General features: G+C 40.9%; 1 protein-coding gene and 1 long non-coding RNA gene across 5 annotated transcripts in view; both read right to left on the reverse strand.

The window, feature by feature from the left end:
* LOC116703864 (uncharacterized) overlaps positions 1–2,834 on the reverse strand; it is a 12,241-nt gene extending 9,407 nt beyond the window's left edge. Inside the window, exon 1 of the long non-coding RNA XR_004335529.1 lies at positions 2,162–2,834. This is a non-coding gene — a long non-coding RNA (uncharacterized LOC116703864). The remainder of the gene's footprint in view (positions 1–2,161) is intronic.
* Positions 2,835–3,703: 869 nt separating this feature from the next.
* Positions 3,704–22,216, reverse strand: part of erbin (erbb2 interacting protein) — a 52,673-nt gene continuing 34,160 nt past the window's right edge. For 2 of the 4 annotated variants that reach the window (XM_032538844.1, XM_032538843.1), the window contains 20 exons: positions 20,104–20,167; positions 19,674–19,748; positions 18,839–18,983; positions 18,032–18,104; positions 16,053–16,182; positions 15,802–15,917; positions 15,353–15,422; positions 13,643–13,742; positions 11,644–11,765; positions 11,070–11,243; positions 10,743–10,925; positions 10,521–10,638; positions 10,256–10,430; positions 8,648–10,160; positions 6,476–6,619; positions 5,199–5,252; positions 4,937–5,104; positions 4,173–4,265; positions 3,936–4,010; positions 3,704–3,828 (listed from right to left, as the gene is read on the reverse strand). In XM_032538844.1, coding sequence (XP_032394735.1) covers positions 3,721–3,828; positions 3,936–4,010; positions 4,173–4,265; positions 4,937–5,104; positions 5,199–5,252; positions 6,476–6,619; positions 8,648–10,160; positions 10,256–10,430; positions 10,521–10,638; positions 10,743–10,925; positions 11,070–11,243; positions 11,644–11,765; positions 13,643–13,742; positions 15,353–15,422; positions 15,802–15,917; positions 16,053–16,182; positions 18,032–18,104; positions 18,839–18,983; positions 19,674–19,748; positions 20,104–20,167 — 3,700 coding nt within the window. In that variant the 3' untranslated portion in view covers positions 3,704–3,720. The remainder of the gene's footprint in view (positions 3,829–3,935; positions 4,011–4,172; positions 4,266–4,936; positions 5,105–5,198; positions 5,253–6,475; positions 6,620–8,647; positions 10,161–10,255; positions 10,431–10,520; positions 10,639–10,742; positions 10,926–11,069; positions 11,244–11,643; positions 11,766–13,642; positions 13,743–15,352; positions 15,423–15,801; positions 15,918–16,052; positions 16,183–18,031; positions 18,105–18,838; positions 18,984–19,673; positions 19,749–20,103; positions 20,168–22,216) is intronic. The other 2 variants (XM_032538846.1, XM_032538847.1) reach the window with 2 other exon arrangements.

Raw genomic sequence — 22,216 nt, forward strand, 5'->3', positions numbered from 1 at the left:
ATTAGGGTGTGTAAGACAAACAAAAAGTATGCTTCCTCCACACATACATAAACCATGCTAAAGGTAAGGATATGAGGATATAATGATCATTACAGAATAACATAAAGAAGGAGGAAAAAAGGGAAAAACATGGTTTGGCCTGAGGGTGGCACCAGAAGTAGGCCCATGTTGGTTACGTGACAGAACGCTCATTCAACACAACACTCACCAGTCTGATCTAGTCAAAAATGTAAACATTTCTGCTACACTTCAATGGAAACTGACCGCTGAAGAAAATAATAATAATAAATAATTTCAGAGGAAAACAGAGGGAGCTCAATGCAAATTACAATTAAGAACATCAGCATGGTTTGAGTGAGTAAAAGGCCTTCAGCACTGTTGAACTGACAGAAGAAGCAAGCAGGAGTCTGTACACACACACACACACACACACACACACACCACACACACACACACACACACACACACACCACACACACACACACACACACACACCACACACAACACACACACACAACACACACACACACACACACACACAACACACACACACACAACACACACACACACAACACACACAACACACCAACCACACACACACACACACACACACACCCACACACACACACACACACACCACACACACAACACACACACACACACACACACACACACACACACACAATTTACCAGTAAGTAGGAATTAAATTCCTTATTGGGATTCCTGGTGCTAGACCGCTAATTTAAGCGCTGTACACATCTTATACTGTAACCAATGCAGCCTGAACACAGTCCACTGTCCATGCACACTGGACTGTGCATCTGTACCGTTACTCATTTAAAGATGAACCCAGAGGATGAAATGAAGACAGAAGAATCCGTTGCTAAAGAGCATTAGTTTATTTTCCACAGGTTACTTCAGAAACAGGTAATTATGTACAAAAATCTGGAATGTTGGATAAATGCATATCAATCATCATCTCGCTGTGGCTGTTTCCAGAGAAACCTTAGAAATACTAGCTATACATTAAAATGAGTGCCTCTGCATTGCAATTTATTGCTGGTTTTACAATCGCAAGTCACTATTGCCGTTATTAATTCTTTTCTCAATTTTTTTAAGAGTATTTACAATTTGATTAGTAAGGTCTAAAAACCACAGAAGACTAAATAAATAAGAATGTGGGAGCATATGAAACCTACCGGACATGAATGAAGAAAATGTGACTGTGTTTTATCTCCCTACATAGTCGATGTCAGACTTTTTTTGCCATGAATATAAAGTGACTTACCACAGAAATCCCCCCCCCCCCCTCCATTAAAAAGTCAACAGCAACCACCATCAAATTAATAGAAATAACAAACAGTTCATGTGTAAATTACTACGTTCTGTGAAAAATTTGGGAAATACACATTATTAATGTAATGTACTTGTAAATAAATGACCAATTTTAGATTTAGCTTTTATAAAAACTAAAAAACAGCTTCACTTAGAACAGCTACCTTAACAGAGTGTGACTGCTATTATTAAAAGGGGTATTTAATTTGGTTAATTACCACAGTGTTTATGGGTCAATCTTAACTACATGTGGGAACAGTAGATGACACACTCCGCTGTAAACAAGACGAGGAAACACTGTGTGATGATATTCTATTACAAACTATTCAGTGGTCACACATGTATTGTTCAGGCCTTTACTCACTTTGTTGATCATTTCCATTTCTTTTGGAAACACGTCTCAAAGAGTTTTCTTTAACCAGTGAATGAATATTAACAGAGAGGTGACATGTTGCCTTTAAAAAACTCCTTTCCTTCTGACACTTCTTTGACAAACATTAGGAATGTTCGGAGATGCAGCTTTGACTGGATTTTCAACGGTGTAAGTTGATTTTGCACAAATAAACATCAGGAGTTATGGTAATCTAAGTGACAAACGGTAAAAAGCTCTTCTTAGGCAAAGTGACACAAACATTCACTTACACACAATGCAGAGAAATCTTTTGTTTAAGCAATGCTGTATATATTTTCTGTGCTATTTCATTACAAAAAACGATTCTTCTTCACAATATAAAATTCATGTAAAATCCTCGGTGATCACTAAAAGACTGTTTAAAAAAAAAAAAAAATGCTATCCGATGTTTCTGAATGAAAATGAAGGCTTACTTTTAAGCCATTATGCTGCAAAAGGATGTGAACATGTGAATATTGCTTGGGTTCTGGGGTCAAAGGTCCTCCCCTAGTCAAACAGTTCAAGGTCTATGGCACTTGACAACTTGTTTCTCCCGACTCTACTCTGTACAGCAAAGAAAAACTGCTCCAAAGTGATCAAAGTAAAAAGCATGATGCATTTTTAGACACAAAAGGCAAACTGTGGTCTTCTCCCATGTAAAAAATAAAACAGACAGATGTTGAAACCCCTGCAAAACAAACACTTATCCCACTCATTTCTGCCTGAAAGATGAAGCCCTTAAAAAAACAAACAAAAAAAACATGAGTCCAACGTTGACCTGCTCTTTTTCAAATATCTTTCTGTCAGTTGTCTGCTGCTTTTACCTTCTGTCCACAATTTCCAAACTTGCTTTGGTTAACTAGCATAACCGCCGTATCTTTCTCCGCTTAAAAGAAGAGTTTTTACATTTTTGGAAATACAGTGCGTGTATTCACTTTCTGGTGGAAAAAAGATCAGAGTAGCGGAGAGGATCGATAGCTACCGCTCTTGTTGCTCGTGTGTTAATATTCTCCTCTCACACGTCGCCTGAGAGCAAATAAGCGTTTCCCAAAATGTCTAACTTTGCTTTAAACAAAAGCATTTGATTGGCAAAATCAGATTAAGGGTGAGCAACAGCTATACCTCTCCTCTCCATTTTGCCATATTAAATCTCCTTTCCATTAACAGTCTATTAAAAACACAACGCAGAATCCTCCCAACATCTCAGAAGCTTCATACTGCAGGGGTTGTTCCACACAGCACAGGTAGTGGTCCGGTCCGGTGAATGCGAGCAGTCGCTGTGAGAAGGAACTGGGAACGAAGGTCTTCGCTGGAGGGTGCTCACAGGTTTATGGAAGCAGGGCGGATGACTTCTCAACTCTTCCATCTTCCAAGAAGAGAGAAAAAAAAAAAACTTTCCAAAAAAACAAAATCAAACCCCTCCTTGACCTACATTCGTCTCCACATGAAAAGCACGTAACATTGTCCTCCAAATATGAACGCACGGCAGACCAGAAAATGGTTTCAACATCTAAAACAATATGTTTAAAAAAGAATAAAAAATAGGCTACTTGAATGACAGAAGAGAGGGAGCTCTGTCCCCAAGTGGTCAATTCATGTCAATCTGCAGGATTACAACCTAAATCTATGTATTTTAAAGAATTTATGAGTTTGGGACAAAAAAAAAGAAGAAAAAAAGATGATTGTACAGAGACCACAGTAATCACTTGCATCAGAGCAGGTCACATCTTCAGCTTCTTTTGTATAAAAATATATATACCACAGTGATGGCCTTTTGAGGACTCGTACTTGCAGAGGTTTGCTGCCGTCTCACTTTGATCCACTACATTCAGTGGTTTTCCCTGTTTAATCAAGGCTACGGAGATCTCTTCTATAAATAGTCCCGACAGATAACAGGTCAGTCTCCTCGGTGTATAAAAATATGAGAGTCAACAAAAATGTCTCTGTTCGTCTCTTTTCTCATGTCCCTCTTCTTTAGAGGTCTTAGTTGAGTCTATGCTTGCGCTTCTCTGATGATAGTCAAATCCACAGTGTTCAGAAACGTCTTCAGGAGGGACACTGCATACCCATGATCTATATTCACAAAGCTGTAGCCATTTGCCTGTGAGAAGAGACAGATTTGTTTGGTTAACGTGGAGTAAAATCCCACTAAACCTTGAGATAATAACGGAAAACTTTGACGAGAGCTTCGTTATATTAGCAGAATACCTGAATGATTTTATCTCCAGGCTGAAGAATCATGGATGCCGGTCCCTCAGGTTGAACTCTTGTCACAAATATACCCTGAAATATTATGGAAAATATCATATTAACTATACATGTTACAAGCTGCTGAGTTGTATTGAACGTTTTCCCAAGTGGCTGTACACAATTTAATTTCTATGAAAAAAATTACAAATACTAATGGAATATATGCTATGGTATTTTTAAAAAATAAACACTTACATTGTCATCTGGACGAAAGGGATTTCCCCGGCCTCCCACTCCTCCTGATATACTGAAACCCAGCTCGGGATTCTTCTCTACTTTCAGACGGATCTAAAACACACCCACATACTTTCATCAGCCACTTAATCACAGCCATACACTGTTTATTACACAATTCCCCAACATGAGCTTTGAACAACCACCTAGGGTGCAGGTATTTTTTTTTCTTTTTTTTTTTTCACTGGCCTGCTAGCGGTATATGAATCTAAATTCTGGAGAATAAACAAGAACACAAGATCAGATTCTTACAGCCTAAAATTCCCTTAGACATGAAAGTGAATAAGCTTATGACCTAAGTTAAAATCACTTTTACATCTGTCTGTTAAAAATATGAAGCTACAGCCAGCAGGTGGTTAGCTTAGCATAGTACAAAGACTGGTAACAGGGGGAAAACAGCTAGCTTGGCTCTATCCAAAGTGAACAAAATCAAACAACAAGCACCTCTTAAGCTCACTGGTTAACAAGTTAAATCTTTATGTTGTTCCGTTTTCAGTGTACGTGCTATGCTATGCTATGCTAAGCTAACCAACTCCTGGCTGTAGCCAATGGGAGAGTAGTGATCCCCCAATCCAAAGCTCGACAAGAAAGTGAATACAAGTTTTTCACCAAAATGTCAAACTATTATTGCAATCAAACTTCAGCCAAGCAAATGAAGAATATCCCTAAAATCAAATTAATTGTTTAAAAAAAAAAAATTCTGTATTTCTTCAAAGTCTTTTCACCTCTTGCTGCAGTGTGTCTTGCGGGATGCGCGGGGGCCCCTGGGGTGGATGGGAGACTTTGAGCATCAGGTAATCAATGAGCTGCTCTCTGGAAGGGTGTCGGGCCATGGGCGCCTGGCTCACCTGAGCACGAACAGAAGGGCCCATCTGACCGTTCATCAAAGGCACCTAGGGAACAAAAACACAGAGATGAAGAAAAGTTGTATTTTTAATTTGACGAGCACATTTTTGCTCTGCCGCTAAACGTATGTGGTGAACCTACTTTTCTGTGGGGGTCCATGGTGTAGCTCTGCTGCCCTTGGGGAAACACGTCATCCTGAAAGGGGAAGAAAGTGATGATCATTAAGATGGTGCCCAAACCTCACTCAACTGAAACACATTTACTACAAGAGATAATAGACGGATTATTAGATACTGACACAAACATTTTTCATGTCTGGTAATGACATTGAGCCGTGATGTGTTGCTTTGGAAGGATCTGACGGGGACACGTCTAATTAAAATGAAATTAAACTGTGCTTGGTTTCTATTCAGACTCTAATCAGCATCTAATTCTGAATACTTACTAGCATATAAAGGGGTTACACAACACTCTCTCAGCACTTTACCCTCTCCTCTACAGATTCTAATAACCACTTTCTAAATCCCTTAGACACACACCTCTCACCACTTACCTTTTGCAAACACAGTTTTCATCCCCACACACAAAGTGAGAGGATATGAAGTGATTCTGAAGTGATTGAAAGTTAAAGGGAAGATGATGAATGAGCAAAATGACGTTTGAAAGTGAAGTTTAAAAAGGAGAAGAAAATCACGGCTGCTCAGACACATTACAAACACAGGATGCGATTTTGACAGGGTGGAGGGATAACGCACACCCGGATGATGATGATGATGTTAGAGCATCTGGCAGGTTTAGAAAAGGGGGTGTTCTGTACCATACATGATTTTACATTTCTGATTATGAGTCACTAGAAATACAAGTCTTCATTTGCACTATAACAAGACAAACATCTTTCTTGTTCATCACTTGTAATAGGTGTGGTAGACTAAATGAATTATGCCACGCAGCCTGTACGTTTTGCAAGGAAATAGATTTGAAATGATTTCTAAATGTATGTTAGCAGCCTTCATCAATAGTCAGATTTGAGTTGTCTTTCTGTAATTCCATCATGGAGAAGCCACTACACAAATTTGGAAAAGGGTACAAAAAAAACAAAAACATTAGTAGGCCCCTTTGTAAACAAGTCAAACCGCATTACAGTCAGAGGAACTGGACAACAAACTTAGAGAAGACAGTCATATGTACGTAGAAAGGGTCTGTGGTCGTGAGAAATCAGACGGTAGGAGAGAAATTATACTTTCACTTGCCTATAAAAAGGACAAGTGAAAGATTCTGAGGTCAGTGATCACTTCTCAACATCGAGGAGAGAAGGAAACAGACATTTCTCATCTTCTAAAGGATGTGAAACTAGCAGGAGCTGGAAGCCCTGGGTAAGTATGAGCTGCAGGAGCTAACTTTAAGTTCACAGTACTCACACAGAAGCCCAGAGCTCCGTAGGGCTGTCCGTCCCTGGCACTAAAGACCAGAGAACCTTGGCTGGCATGCATATCCCTACAGCTGCCGTAGTGAGACCAGCTCAGCGGAGCGTTATTGGAATTATAGGAGCGAGACAGTGCATTCTGAACAGAGGGACGACATGGAACAACCAGCACCAACCGACATGTCAGCCGAGGCCATGCAATCCACCAAATGAGCGATGACATAAAAGACACAACAAAAAAGGTTTACAGCATATCCAGACAAACATGCAGTTAGGAATACTGTGCATACAGCTGGGTTAGTAAGCTTCCATAAACTTCTGACTACATATTAAAGGGTCGATTCATTCAAATATCTGCAATGGTATGCAGCCATACAGGTTTGGTTTTTATTTGCCCATGTTTTTTTGAGTCACCCAAATGAAGTGAAAGATTCAGATAGTCGGAACCAATGTCTCTTATGGAGTCTTTCCACTGCATGGTACCCAAGGGGGTAAGCCTCTCTCCACAACGTGTAGCTCCTATGGCGCCATTTGGAGGCTAACAAGCCATCACCTGCCGTTAATGTTCCATTGAGTGCTATTCATTTGACCTCATGTTGATAGCAAATAACATTTCATCTGAAGCGTTTTTAGAGTTTAGTTGTCCGTTGTTTATTTCTAAAGAAACAATAATGCATAAAAGGCTCCATTCCCTTGTATCTCACGTCATGGCTCAATAGAAGACGTTTTTGTAAAACTAGGCTAACGATTAATCTACGTCGTCAGGCTCAGTTAGAGGCTGCGCGTAACGCTCAGCTATCACCGGAAAAGTGCTTCTAAAAGCCTTCACTGGTCTCCGTCCAGAGCAACAGGATCTTTTGGTCCATTTCTTTAACTGTCTATGATGGTGCCTCCTCGACTCGCCTCAACTAAACTGGTTTTCTATTGTGATAAAAAGTCCCTGGTACCTTCTAACAGGTACTTTTGTCCAGTACTACCTCGTTGAGGTACCGCCTCAAGCGAGCTAAAGCGATACCAAAAGTTGTTGTGAAAACCTGCAGACTACTGATTGGTCGGAGAGAATCGTCACTATTCACTGAGTCATCATTGTTACTTCTACTACTATCATTGCGACAGTCGGGGAGTGTCTTGAACAAACCCGCCGTGATTAAATGGTTTACCCAGCGTTTTTTTTTTTTGCTGCTTCCAGCTTCTTTTGAAACTAATTTGTCTTCTGGCTGTGGCAACAGTCACATGCTGAGAATCAAAAGCAACACACCTTCAACGTTCTGTGTGTTTGTGTTGCATTAGGTCACAGCACTTTCCTGCTACGATGACCAACCACGGCTCACCTCAAGCATTAGACGGTAGTAATCTGCTATTGAAAAAGGAGGACGGGGCAACGCGGGCGTGCCGAGATGAGCCGAGCCGATCAGAGCAGGTACCATGTAATGGAAAAACGGCATTAGATGATGGCCACTGATGTAATGATGTATGCTAATGAGTACAATATTAAATGTTATCAAACCCCATCCCTACACCTTTAAAACGGAGGAGAAAGGAATTTTGTGTGTGGTGCTCACAACACTGAAACAATTACATACAATTCAACAGCAACATCCCTCCCAAAAAGCAGATCCTCTTCTTCTGGAGAAATCACACAGGGAGGTATGTGGATTTTTCAGATTTACTGGGACCTTGTTTCTAGAAAGACGCGTTGCTGTTAATTTGTTGTACTTTCTCATAGCTATGTGCACCACAAACTAAATTCCTTTCACCTCCATTGTATTGGGTTAGTAGCAGAAATCTCAGAGGCCGGTACCTCAAACTCTGGGCAAACAAAACCTAAACCATCTGCAGGGCTATGTGTAAGTGACACATCTTTTTGTAAATGGGTGAAACAACCCTTTAAAATGAGCAAATGAAAAGATTTACAGATATTTTCTTCTCACTCACATGATGTCGCAATACTGGTACTATCAAATAATTTCAGCTAATGTAATAACAGCTTTACGGCAAGTTTAGGACTTTATGTGTGTATCATGTTTTGCTGCCATGCAAGGATGATTTGATTCATACTGTTGGTCAAATAAGTGTAAGCTTTAAGTCATAAGGTACACTTTACGAAACAAACATCAATTCCACCCTGAAACGGTATTAACCAACATTTACAGTAATACTTTTTTACCTTTTCCATTTTCTTGGCCTCAATGTGCCGCATCACTTGATCTCTCCAGTCAACTGGCACCCTTCCTGCTCCAACTCCTCCCGACACCTGCCCAGGCCCATCCAGCAGCGAGTGCTCAGACTTCACCCTGGTGTTGTGCCTTTTGCTGGGGCTGCTTTGCTGGTAGTTGAAATCGCTGACAGACATGGTCCTCTCTGGAAGCTCATGGGGCTGCGGCCTAGCTCCGAGAGACCTGGATGCTCCGGGTACATCAATGCTGTAAGTGCGAGCTGAGAGGGGCCTCTGCATGGCCTGGCTCATTGCCAGCGGCCCCCTGGCGAGGGTGTGAATGTCCCTGTATGTCATGTATTCCCCGTCAGGCACCTGTATACGCCTCGGGTCACCCATGGAGGCTGTGGAGGCGGTGCTGCTTTGCCTCTGCAGAGTGCTGCTTCTAGCCTGGCCTCCCGTTGAATGAAGTCTCTCCTTAGTCCACATGTCCCCAGGGGGTTTGGGAGCCATGGGAGGCCCCCGCTGCTGGGGTTGTAGAGGGTAAGGAGGTGCTTGATTACGGTTGGAGTAGTTGGTGTTGGCAAGTGAATGTGGAGGAGGAGGAAGGTAACCTTGGTGCTCCGGGGGAATGGGCGTCCTCTGGGACCAGGGGCCCTCTTTAGGCATGGCACTGCTCGTGTACTGTATGTTGTACTGAGGAGGAGGGATGCCCATGGCCATGCTGGAAGAAACTGCAAATCTGTTGGTGCTGGCAGGGGGCTTAGAGGAGGAGAGCAGGTCTGAAGAAGATGCAGAGGAGCCGGGGTAGATCTGGAGAGTCTGGTCATTGAGTAACTGACTGGCTGACTTGCTCCGGACTATGCTCTGGCCTTGAGCTCCTGGCCCGGCTCCGGCCATCCTCATTCCTGTTGCGTCATAGGAGTCATCATCCCCATCAAAAGAGTACAGCTTCAAGCCTCCTTTTTCTATGTTGCTGATACTTTGAGATTTCACCACCTGCGGGGGATGGCACCTTTTGTCTGGAGACAGTTCCTCTGTGCTGCGAGACAGAGACATGTCACTGCTGGCTGTCACGCCTGTCGAGGCCACATGCACAGCAGATGTCTCTACTCTCATTGCTTTGTTCCCAAGACTATTGATGCAGTCACTGACCTGCTGGTTTCCATTCAGAAAATGCTCCATGTTGTCATTGCTAAAACCCTGCTTGCTGTCCAAGTCCTCCTGGGTTACTGAACCATTCTTTGTTGTGTTCCCCTTATCCAGCTGAACCATGTTGTCGGTTGGCAACTTGGACACGTTCATATTGATCTGGTCCCACTTGGTGTAGGTTTCGCCCATGCCGTTGTTAAATCCCTTCTCAATAAAGGCCAGTCTGGCTTCCATGGACAGGTCGTAGTCACCCATTTTCTCTGGCGGAGTCTGCTGGGTTTTTAAAAGGGCCTGTAGGGATGTTTCAGAGCCATTTCCATTATGGAGGAGAGGGGGGGTGTCTTTAGGCGGGTTCATATTTTCATCCTCTCGCCTAAAATAAAGAAGAAGGTACATCAGGTTTTCTAATAATAACAACAACAGGAAGACTCTCCTCTGTATTCTATGTACGTGAAGAAATGTACTAACCGGCTTTTTGGTAGGAAGGGCATCTTTGCCTCTCTCTCAGGGGTGCACAGAGAGTTGTCCTGACTGCTGTCTGTAGTCAGAGATACCGAGTCAGACATACGTGATGGCGACGAACAGTTACTGTTGTTCTGGTTGCTGTTGGCAACTGTTTCATCCAGCAAAGAGTCTGCATCATCTGTTAATCAGAAACATCCCTGTTAGTGTACTGTATCTAGACACAGTCACTTAAAATACTGTATTTTAATCACTCAAACACTACTTTTACCTTTTTTGTCCTTACTTAAAGTCACTACTTTAGGCTGGTTGATGGAGATCTCAATAAGAGGGGGTCTCATCTCTGCCATTTTCATCTCCTCCTCTTCGTCAGACAGCTCCTCAGAATCCTTAAGACAAAAAAAGTGTTTTTAAAGCTGCATTTTTTAGTTGAAACTTTATAATGTGCTTGTTGTCTTTCTTAAAATTGTGAGGACTAAACAATGGAGAGTACCTCCAGGGTGTCTTCATGGTTCATCATTGAGCCCCCTGATGATTTGACTGGTACTGTCTGAGAGCTGTAAGAGTCTGAAGTGTCTTTTGTTTCTGTTGCAGATGGGTTATGGGAAAATGTGTCGGTAGATACTTGGGAGTCCATGTCTGATGCTGTACCATTAGGATAGGGAGGCTCAATCACCTGCACAAAAACAGCACGGATGGCCAATTTTTTCATGAAAATGTTCTCTCACTTGCATGTAGAATGAGCAGTTTGTTAAAAGAGGAACTAAAAGGGGACCAAAGTTTATTTCTAAGTAAAATATCTTATTTAGCTGAAGCTGACCTTAACTCCCACGTCCTGCACTCCAATGTGGTTCCTCTCATTTGGTTTTGCATCTTTCCCCGACTCGTCGCTTGACTCGTCCTCTTTAAGCCTGTGAGCCACAGACTGGGCTGTCTTCACCATGTTCTTCAACTCGTCTGGGTATGGTGTAGGGTAGCGCTTCAGGTTTCCCTCCTGGAATACCACAAATACCCACAAACGTACCATTAAAATCATCTGGTTGCAGTTTTAACAGAAGTGGGACTAAGAGAGGTGAAAGGTCAGTTTGGAATGAGGTGCATTCAATATCATATAAACATTCAAAAAGGTACTTATGTTGCCTTTTTTAAACAATTTCCTTAATCCATATTATTGATATTTTGGTTTTGAACTATTTACTTCAACAATAATTTCATTGAAATTGTTGTAGAAAATGGGACACAATGCACATTTTTCATGAAAACTGCTACATCAAAGTGAAGGTTGTAGCCAAAATATTACTTGTGATCACGATAACGCCCTTGCAATTTGAAAAACCGTGTCCCCACAGTTATTTGTCTTTCCCCAGTAATGTGAACAACAGTTTCACACTCACCCTTGGAGGTGTTTCTCTCTCGTCCTTGTCCTCGTCACACTCAAAGGCCACCTGAGCCCGATGCTTGCGCTGCTCCTCCCAGAGAGCAGGATTGAAGCTCTCAGAGTCAGAGTTGGGAATGTCTGAAGTAAAATCAGAAACCAGGTAGAGAATGGGTTACTTTTAAATTAAGACCTTTAAGTCACCCCTCCACTGCGTTTCTGTAATTCAAACAAGTCTGACTTTGGCCATAAGATGGCGCAAAGACTACATGAGGCATGCCAAGAAACTGAAGGATCTGTGGAGGAACTTGAAATTCAGGAGTTAACCCCTTAAACTCAAGCCAAACCATTCAATAAATAATTAGTGATACTTGGAATTGTTGTAATAAACCAACATTAAAAGTACAATCAATTAACATATTTGCAGGATTTGCCACTAACTTCCTCATGAATCAGTCTGTAAATCCTATGGCAGACAAAATGATTGCTAAACCTTACTTTGCAGACAATATGCCAACACTTCAATGACACATTTATAACCGCTAAGTATTCAACTTGCTCTCTGTCCTTTGCTGTCACTCCTGTATGACTCCTGCATGTTGGGAAGGGAGAAGCAAAGCCATGATAACTATGAAAATTATGTCATGTTGTGATGATGTTACTGTCCTGAAACTGCAGTAGCATCTTGCATTAGGGATGTGCCCTTTGTTGTGTGTGTAAGTCTCTGACACCTATTTCAAAACCGAGAATCAACAAATTGGACACTTGACTGAAAAGATCAGTGTGCAAATATATCACATCCTGGTTGTTGTTTTTTTTTTTTTTTTTTTTTTAAAAAGGTAATAGACTACCGGTATATCATATGAAGCAGTCATTTACACTTTAGGCTTTGTGGTTTCCTGTGTTAAGGAGCTCTTAACCCCCAATTTGGCAAGACATAGATGTATAGTGTTTAAAACAAGCTTGCTAACCTGTATTTACATTTCTATGAGAAGTTGACAGTTAAAATCAAGTACATACTGTGTAGGGAATAACTAAGGTTGGAACAGAATGAACTACAATAGCCGAGAACACGCCATATCAACAACTCTTGTCTACAACTTAACACGCCAAACCAGAGTGTGAATGCCATGGATAATATGAGTCACCTGTTGTGTGGTCACCATATCAACAAGTTAATAATTTCAGTCAGGTCATGACTTATTCCAGCTTCTCATGAAAACATGAGGAAACAGATAAAAATCCCCAGTAGATTAACTGTGGAAAATGGCATAAAGCAGATGGCTGGGTGATATCTAATTGAGGACAAATCCTACAAACAGTAACTTGTACAGGAACATTTTCTGATGGTGCACCACAACACGGACATTGTTGCAAAAATCAAGCAGCTGACTCACTACCATTTCTGTACTTTAAGCGTGTGGTCCTTGAACAACTAATTACTCTAAAGCTTGGATGCAACAGGGTCAGCACAAGCTGTCTGGTGCAATAGGAAACCAACCCAAACTAACAGATGCTTGACAAGATGAAGACGAGTGTTTCTTCTGCAGCTTTGGTCTCAGGTAACGAGGTCTCTCATAAAATATGGATACAGAAATCCTGGCACGCCACCAATAAGACTGCTACAATAAAGATGGTAAGTTGTAGTCATGGCAGTGTCTACAAATGTGTCATCAAAACACATTTATTTCCCCTAAAAATTGGATTTGTATAACTTACTGCTAGATAAATGCTTACAAAACCACTTACACCAAACTTACTTTAGTTTTATACTGGACTTGGACCATCAACTCCCACAAACTAACAGTGTTTTGTTCCTATATGTTGGGCTCATCTCAGTCATACAAGTAAAGCTATGTGATTTGTATGATTGCCTGGTAGTACAGATTGACTAACAGGTTTAATTCTTTCATATGAGCCGCGCTGCTAAGAACTGAATGGTGAAAACAGGTCAGAAACATTTGCAGTATGAACCAGATTTCTGTTTTATCATACTTGTTGAATACAAAATTACTCACAGTCCTCAGTCCTGGTTTGCTGGGGAAACATGTAGTTGGTCAGCATAATTTTGTGTGTCTCTGGATCCTCCTCCTTTTGGAGAGGGATCAGGGGCTTTGACTGTGGGAGACAAAAAGTAGGTTTGAGTGTGCTATCTGCAATAAACAATGTTTTGACAACACACAGATTGCTCAATGAGTCACTTTTGCATGGCAATTGAACTGGGCTACAACATCAGTACTTGATAATACCTAATTCCAGTCAACTGGAGAACAAAAGTTGCACCAATTATAAAATGAATGTAGCGTCCCACAATTTCCCACAGTTCTTTCCAGCTGAGTCTCTTCCAATAATCTTCTCCAAACCACCCACCGGCCTCGCTTCAACAGACACTACTTAAACACCCCTGGGTGGCCTTCTTGACAACTATTCCTTGATGAAGCTGATGTAAGCTCCTTCAACGTCCCCAAGGCCCCATCATCATTGTTGCACCTGCCCAACAGTATTCCCTGTGTCTCAGCACTGCTGTGCCTGCTGTAAATCCTATTAATATACACATAGCACCTTTATAGTGTCACAACATGTTTTATAAGTCAAGATTCTAGAAACTGTCTCTAGTTTCCTGTTAAGAACAGAGCTTAACCGATTAATCGTCCAGGTTGACATATCAGGCAATATTGGCTCAATACAGATATATCGGCATCTGCATTTATGTCAGTCGATAAAGGACAAGAAATTCCGGTACACCAGACCATCAGCAGATTCACTACAATGCCATTCATAGGACATATCCCCCAGGACAGCTCTACATAAGTTATTCTACATCATTCTGCAGTTGCAGTCTACAGTTTTCCAGTAACTTGTTGTAATTTGTTCAGGCTTTTGCACAGAGACTCAAAATAGGCCGGCTAGGATGAGAAAAAGCATGAATAATTGATTTTAGATTGCGGTGAGACTCAGACTGTAATTTAGAAATATTTACAAGGTTGGACAAAGTGAACACAGTGAATCAAAATACTCCTGCAGCGTCTTCTCCAACAATACTTTGCACATATTAAAACCCTTCCGCTAAGCTTGATACGAGTGGTTCAATAACTTTGTATATTATATAATTTCCTACAAAGATTCACTGCAGACAAAGTAGGACCTAAAGCCACTTCCTTGCAATTGAGTTCAGCAGACAAACATTTCCACCTCTGATAGGCTTATCTTGTGTTCTGTCAAGAGCCACATTAGCCAAGGAGGGCGTCCAAACTTAAAGCAACACAACTTGTCTGGTTACCTTGATCTCTCTTCATCTGCTTTACTTCCGGCTAGTTGCTGCTGCCTGCTGTCTTCCTGTCATTCAGATCTGTGTCACACCACTTTTCAGGGTTAATAAAATGCTAGATTCCTGTACTGTTGCCTTTAAACAAGTATTAATGTAAGGATAAGATTTCTGACATTCATTAGAATCCTCCAACTTAAAAACGTAGAGTTTACGATATCGAGTATGACCTCCGTTTCCATTTGTCACGTGTAGCTCAAATGTCCTGGAAGTGGTTTACTAAATTTTGAATGCATTTTCCTGTGAGCAACTTGACCTTGCTGGATTCATTTACAGCCGTTTGTTGCGGCGAGTCACGTAACCCTGCTGCCAGTGCAATCTCCATAGGACGCATCGCCCATCGACTCAGTAGCACCTTTTGTGAAACCCTTACGCTTGAAAATGTAATCTTTAGTGATCTTACCTGATTTTCAGACAGCCACATTGCAGTCATCTGGTTCAGTTTAGTGAAACTGTAGGGCAGACTCCTTAACCTGTAGTGGAAAAAAAAACTACACTGGTACCCAGTCATTTTGCACCAAAAACCTTAAAGACTCAAAAACCTGATGCACCGAAAACATAAGCTCCTTGGCGAAGGTAAAAAAAAGAAAGAAAAAAAAGAGATACGTTTCAGAATTTGTGTGTACTTTAACAGTGACAATAACTCTAATCTGCGGATTAATTTCCTGATAAATTAATTTCTCTACAAAATTCCAGTTTAAATCTTGCAGTGATGTCTTCCAGAAACCCCAGAATGATTTTTAAATGATTTTGTATGTTGCAATTATTCAATGTAAACAGTAAACAAAACAAATTATACTTGTTCTTAAATGCTCCCTTTGTTATTCATGAATACTGTCAGTTTAGACTCACTTGTTGTTGCTAAGATTGATAACCTTAAGTTTCTGCATGTCACCCATTTCCTCAGGCAAAGACTCCAGTTTGTTGGAATGTAGGAACAGCACAGTTGCATTCTTCCATTTGCCCATCTGTGAGAGGAAGAAACCAATACCATAACCATAAGCAAACACGGCTAGCTGTTACAGATGAGCAGACTGGCTTGCCATACCATTTAACACATCTCCTCAAACCCACATACACACTCTACTAATGTGCATACTCACCTCGGGGGGGAGCACGGTAAGGAAGTTGTGATCCGCAGCAAAGGTGCGGATGCTGACACACTGACCAATGGAAGAGGGCAAGGCTTCAATCTCATTAAAACTACAGTCCAGCTCATCCAGAGATGTCAGTCTGATGCAGAGAGGAGAAAGATAATTTAATCATGTGGTTTTATTACTGTACTAACTGCATAGACTATGTTAAAAGGTCCCATGACATGGTGCTTTTATATACCCCTTAGTGGTCCCCTAATACCATATCTAAAAGGTGGAGGCTGGGGGTTTTGACCCTCTCATGGGTTGGCCAAATTCTCTTGGTGGGCAAAGCAGAGAAAGGGGAGGTAATCTTGCCCTTTATAACCTCATAAGGGGCAAGAGTCCAGATCGGCTCATCCGACCATAGGCAGGCTGGGGGAACGCATATTAATGTTAGACTCAAAGTGACAATTTTGTGCCATGGGACCTTTAAACACGTTTTAATTTCTCTGAAGAACTAAAGGGATTTAGTGGTGTACTTCCATGAAGATTAGAGATGGACAGGTTTAAAAAAAAATATATTCTGATAATACAACTAAATAGCATTGTTTTATTGAAACCTTCCTGCCTGGTAAACACACACATTTTTCCAATTCCACAACCACAGTTTGTAACACAGGGTTTCCATTGTACATAAATGTATAATAGAAAGCCTGTTACTCTGTGACTATAAATGTATAGTCTCCATAGCCATGCCAAGTTGACAAATCAAAATTTGGAAAGCTCCCTCTAGAGCCACAAAAGACATTATACAACGGTTTTCACAGGCTGAGTAGTACTTGTTAGAATGAGTAAACTGAATTTTGAAGTAAGGACCAGTAGAATGGCTCTATAGTTCCACTACATATAACTGTCAAACTAGGTGCCATTACTGGGCAGCATGATATTGTGAAATATTTTCTAGTATTTCTGTAGTAGGCTTTGCAAAAATTCCATGTGGCCGTCAACTTATACCCACACCAGTTATAGTGACAGTCTTACATTATCAGTGCAACAGACATTTACAACAACATTGATCATCTTGAAACCTTCAGGGAACATAATCTAAAAGTAGTAACATTTCAAAGGGAACGCATGTTGACACAGAAGCGCCGAGCAGCTGGGGCTTTCTTCTGAATGAAAAATGTCTATGCACTCTGGGGATTCACAAGAATGCAAAAAGAACTACCAAACTCCAAAACACAAGATTTGACCCCTCCCTGCTGAATATAAAACGGGGACAAACACTGTGCACCAACAGTGGACTGAATAAGATCAGTTACGTATAAAAGAAAAATTAATCTGCTTGCTTAAAATACAATCCATGCATGGGATAAAGCTAAACCATAAGCTTTGTCTCATAATCTGAAAGACAAACATTAAACTATCGAATAATTGACAGTGTTTGTTGTTTGGAAACAATGGATGAACTGTACAACTGCAGTAGTAACTGTCAGTCAATGTAGATTGGGAATGGAGGAATACATTTAAATTGGAGCCTAATCTTTGTGTTGGACCACAATGATTCAGATCAGGTGAAGGGTCAGGATGTGGATCCCTCTCTACAGACCCAGCAGCTGCTGCAGACAATGTCAGTCTGAGAATGGCTAGGGTTGATTTAATCAGTAGTGCGTTGCAGGGTCATCTGGCCAAAGATTACAATCGACCCTTCCATAATCGAGCAATCTACTTTCAGAAATCAATATGGTAGACTCCGAATCATGACATTCAATTATTGTTATTCATATTCGTACTTCATAATCCACGCCTTTATCTACTTACTCAATATCATTAGCATTAGACCAAAACAAATGAAGCAATGGAACACATTATGTTTAATGGGAATATCTGATTTATCCAGACAGATGTTTTATGCGATCTGGGGATGGTAGATGAAAATGGCAGGATAATCCACAGATCTCAAGGTTTTATTCTGCCGATATTAAAGCTATTGTGTTTACGCTTACCCTCCAACTGAGTCTGGCAAGTATATCAGCTGGTTCTCATCCACTTTCAGTGCAGTAAGTTTCTTTAGTGAGCCTATAGTAAGAAGAAAAAGAGGGAAAGAATTACAGAGATGCATACAAAAGCTCGGGGTAGTTATTGATTATAACTTGCTGTTGCACCACAAAGAGAACTATCCATTACAGCAGTTTGTTGGATTATTTAATTCCATCGTCAATACTACGATCAGTTTAGTAGTAATCAACCTCGACTCAATGGCACTGTGCATATGGACCCTCTGATTTAATTGGCATAGTATTCACATAAGAACATTACTATTCATTACATGCCCTAAATCTTATATGTGAATATGGATTGAACTGGAGTCTTGTCAGTTCGGTCAGTTGACAGTTTTGACACAAATGTGATTTAGATTTGATTTACTCATTCCCAATGTCCATTCGTCCATGAAAGCAAAAACTAAAATGTGAAAAAATGACTCCACAGTACCGGTGAAGGAAGACGATGTAATGAGACGTAACGACATACATAATTCCATGTGTTTCATAACCATACTTAAATGTTTGACTCAACATCTTGTGGCTTCTACTGCACTGTGATCACATATGCCTATACTGGAGATGTCTTGCAGGATCAAAGTTGGCGCACTTTTAGTGTTATAAAAATGTATGGGAATTAAATACATACAAAACAACACAGGAATGGCTCCGGGAATGAGAAATACATTGGCGGTAGATAAAATAGATTTGAGGTGTTTAATAATGGATTTTCTTCAAATAAAAAACATCTGCATGCGCTGTAATCTTTACCGATGGAGCCTGGCAGCTGTGTGAGGGCATTGTTGGAGAGCAGAAGGTCCTGCAGACTCTCACAGCCACAGATTTGCTCGTCTACCATCTCCAGATTGTTCTTGGACACATCCAGGTATACCAGCTGTTTTAGCATCCCAAGCATCTGGATACATAAAGTAAGATACAATATATACACAGTGAATCGTCATTACCCAAGGATTAGGCAGATGTGTTGGTTGTGGATTAAAACAATCCGTAAAACATCCTCAGCAGTTAGGTAAAGTATTTTTAGAACGGAAAATCACAGACATCCCAAAGTTGGTGAAATTATTACATTTTAAAAAAGAAAAACAGTTGCTGTATTTAGTTTTGGTTTCTATTCCCAAAGGCATCACTGCTTTTAAAAGTCCAGACTGTGATTACAGCTGATGCTGTTGAAATGCTGGCAGAAGAAATAATGCTTACCAATTATGACCCAGTTACAAAGAAGCTGGTCATTTGGATGAAAAATTAATCTCATGTAGCACATTCCGACTATCAAAACATCATTATAAATGAATTACATTCAAGGAAAATAATGAATTCACAGCTGCAGATGTTTGTAATTATTATTGCAAACCCAAAAGGCTGTATTGTTTTCTGTAAAACTGTCAAATTGTGGTCTTTTCTAAACGGCAGCTCCTTTGCTGCAGGTGTTCCAAGGGTTTAAAGTCTGATGCAAACTGACTATGGTACATTTTAATGAAGATTTGAGCAGACACACAGATTGAAAATCAAGGGGATTGTTCTCAAGGCGTTGTTTTGGGGTGCAGAAGCCTTTGGAATTGTGTAAAGGATTGACTGTCAATTATACCCCAGGTAAAAACGTCAGTCTGTTCCCATCTAGCCACAGCTCCTTGACTCCAGTCAGCTGCTCCAACACCTCAGGCTGTGGATGTAAAGAAGAGAAAGAAGGTTAAGTGATAGGGATGTGAGTGTATAACTGTTTAAGAATGTATGTGTGTGTGTGTGTGTGTGTGTGTGTGTGTGTGTGTGTGTGTGTGTGAGAGATAGGATAGAGCTTAACTCAAACAAGCTAAAAAAAAAAAAATGAAATCAGACTGGTTATTCATTCCACTCTGACTGTCATGTTATGTAATGCTATCTTCCCAGTAAAACAAATTAGCACATAAAAACAGTGCTACCATTTAAATAAAGGAATGAGATGGAAAGAGATTAAGGAAGCTCACTACAAGAAAGGCAGAAAGCCCTGGGCATCGACAGGCCGACAGACAGATACTCACCACTTCAGTGAACTCATTACTCCCCAGGTCCAACCTCTCCAACTGTGTGAGCTTCTGCATGCTTCTGTAGACACACAGGACAGACAGGGAGGGAGATTTTAACATCAATGGGAAAATCAGCCGGGATTATAAGCAATGTGGGTCATGTGCTTGAAAAAGAAAGCCAAAAGAAGAAAAAAATAAATGCAAATTTTCATCTTATGTTTTGGAAGGCACACGCTCTGCCATTGCTTTTTTCACTGAATCATTTTATCAGAAAATAAATACCTTTTACAGCTCAGGCGTGAAAGGAATATGCTTTAAATAATGGAAAATGTGACGTATGCTAGCCCTAAGCCTCGCTCGCAGTTTTCTCTCCACATTCAGGTCACAGTCTTACATTTTTTGGTACACTGTAAACAAGCAGATAAAAACCAGGACTATTCAACTCCTTACAATATTTACTGTATTTAGCTCATTACCAGTGGCTGACACAGTGGACGTGACAGTTCTTATAAAGGGTTACTTCACATTCTTAGCAGCAGAACAGATATCACTCTTTCCAATCCTCAAAAGCTACTGACAAGATGCCTTTGAGGGCATTTAACCCAAAATGGCAGCAGCAAATAGTAGCTATCACAGAACACACACAACTTGGTTTAAACCGGCGTCGGACAAACAATGTCAAAGTCTCAAAAAGTGAGAGTTAAAGATTTGCAAGAGTGAAGTAAAATACAAATTTTTATTGTTTGTGTTCTTGATTGAAGGCAGATACTATGAACTATTTATAAAACACACTGGGGCCAAGAGTTTAAATTGTATAATTCTGGCATGATGAAGAACTGGGATAATCAAATCAACTTTAGGCCAGATAAGGATTAGAACAAGTTTCAAATTGGAAATTCCAACAAAACAATTCTACATATGAAACCAAAGCAAGACACCATGAGTGGAGATGAAATGGAGATGCACCAAGTTCTGTTTGGGAACAGATATGATGATCCTTTCACAGCAGGGATGAACTGTGTTTCGTTAAAACATGAGTAAGATTCAGCACAGGAATGGAAAGCAGAGGCCCACCAACAGTACTGTGTAGTGTTGTTTTTAGTTGCTCCTCATTAAACGAGAATGGAAGACATACCGCACAAATCATAAATATGATTTAAACCAGGTGATTTTTATTTTAGTACTTGCTGTACTATGAAAACGCTAATCATGTTGATGTACTTGGACATTAGCCAGCTTTGTGACATTCTTACCTTAAAGTTGGCAAGAACACTAGAGACCCCCATGTGAGCTGAAAGGGTAACCATGAGCTGTGCTGGCTCACCCCACCCACACCCACACCCACACCCACACCCACACCCACACCCACACCCACTATGGCTAATGACCCCAAGTTTTGAGGAACAGAGCACCCTTCTTAAAAATACAGAGAAACATTTGGTTTATGCCATATGCTTGGTATGTGTCTGCACTTAGAGAAAGAAGCTGCACTTTCTATGTGGAAGCCCTGAAAAGACTTCTACTGCGCCCCCTTTTGTGCACGCACACATTTGTTTACATCTCTAAAATGCTTGTGTGTTGCTCTGGCAACGTTCCCGATCATTAGTCCTTTTCTTTGTCAGGGCTCCAGCCTTTAACAGGTCTGGCCACTGTCACATAGACAAGGCGAGAAGAGAGGATCCGCTCTGAGCTGCAGCCCTGCACTTTATACACCAACTGGCCCGTCAGTCAGTGAAGAAAGGGGAAAATGAGTGAGATAACAAAAGACACCCAGCCAGAGGGAGGAAAGGATAGAAAAGGCAATAGGGAAATACAGTTTTGCTGAGAAAAGGGGAAAGACATAAAATGGAATGATACGGCAAGTGAAGCATGAAAGAAGACAGAAAGAGAAAGTAACTTCCCCCCCAGAATCCTCTAGAGCTTTTACAAATATTCGTGGGACGTTTAGTCTCACAGCGGCACTGTAACCTTCTCAATGGTGAAATAAACCTTACCACTGTCTCAGCAGAGGATTATAAAACCTGCCACAGCAAGCAGCCAAGCAAAGGGGGTTCTTATGTAACAGCGTGGAATTTGATGCTACAGTTAGAGAGGTATGGGGAGTGAATCTACGGTTAAAAAAAAAAAA

This window comes from Etheostoma spectabile, chromosome 16 (genome assembly GCF_008692095.1).
Source record: "Etheostoma spectabile isolate EspeVRDwgs_2016 chromosome 16, UIUC_Espe_1.0, whole genome shotgun sequence".
NCBI classification, from domain to species: Eukaryota; Metazoa; Chordata; class Actinopteri; order Perciformes; family Percidae; genus Etheostoma; species Etheostoma spectabile.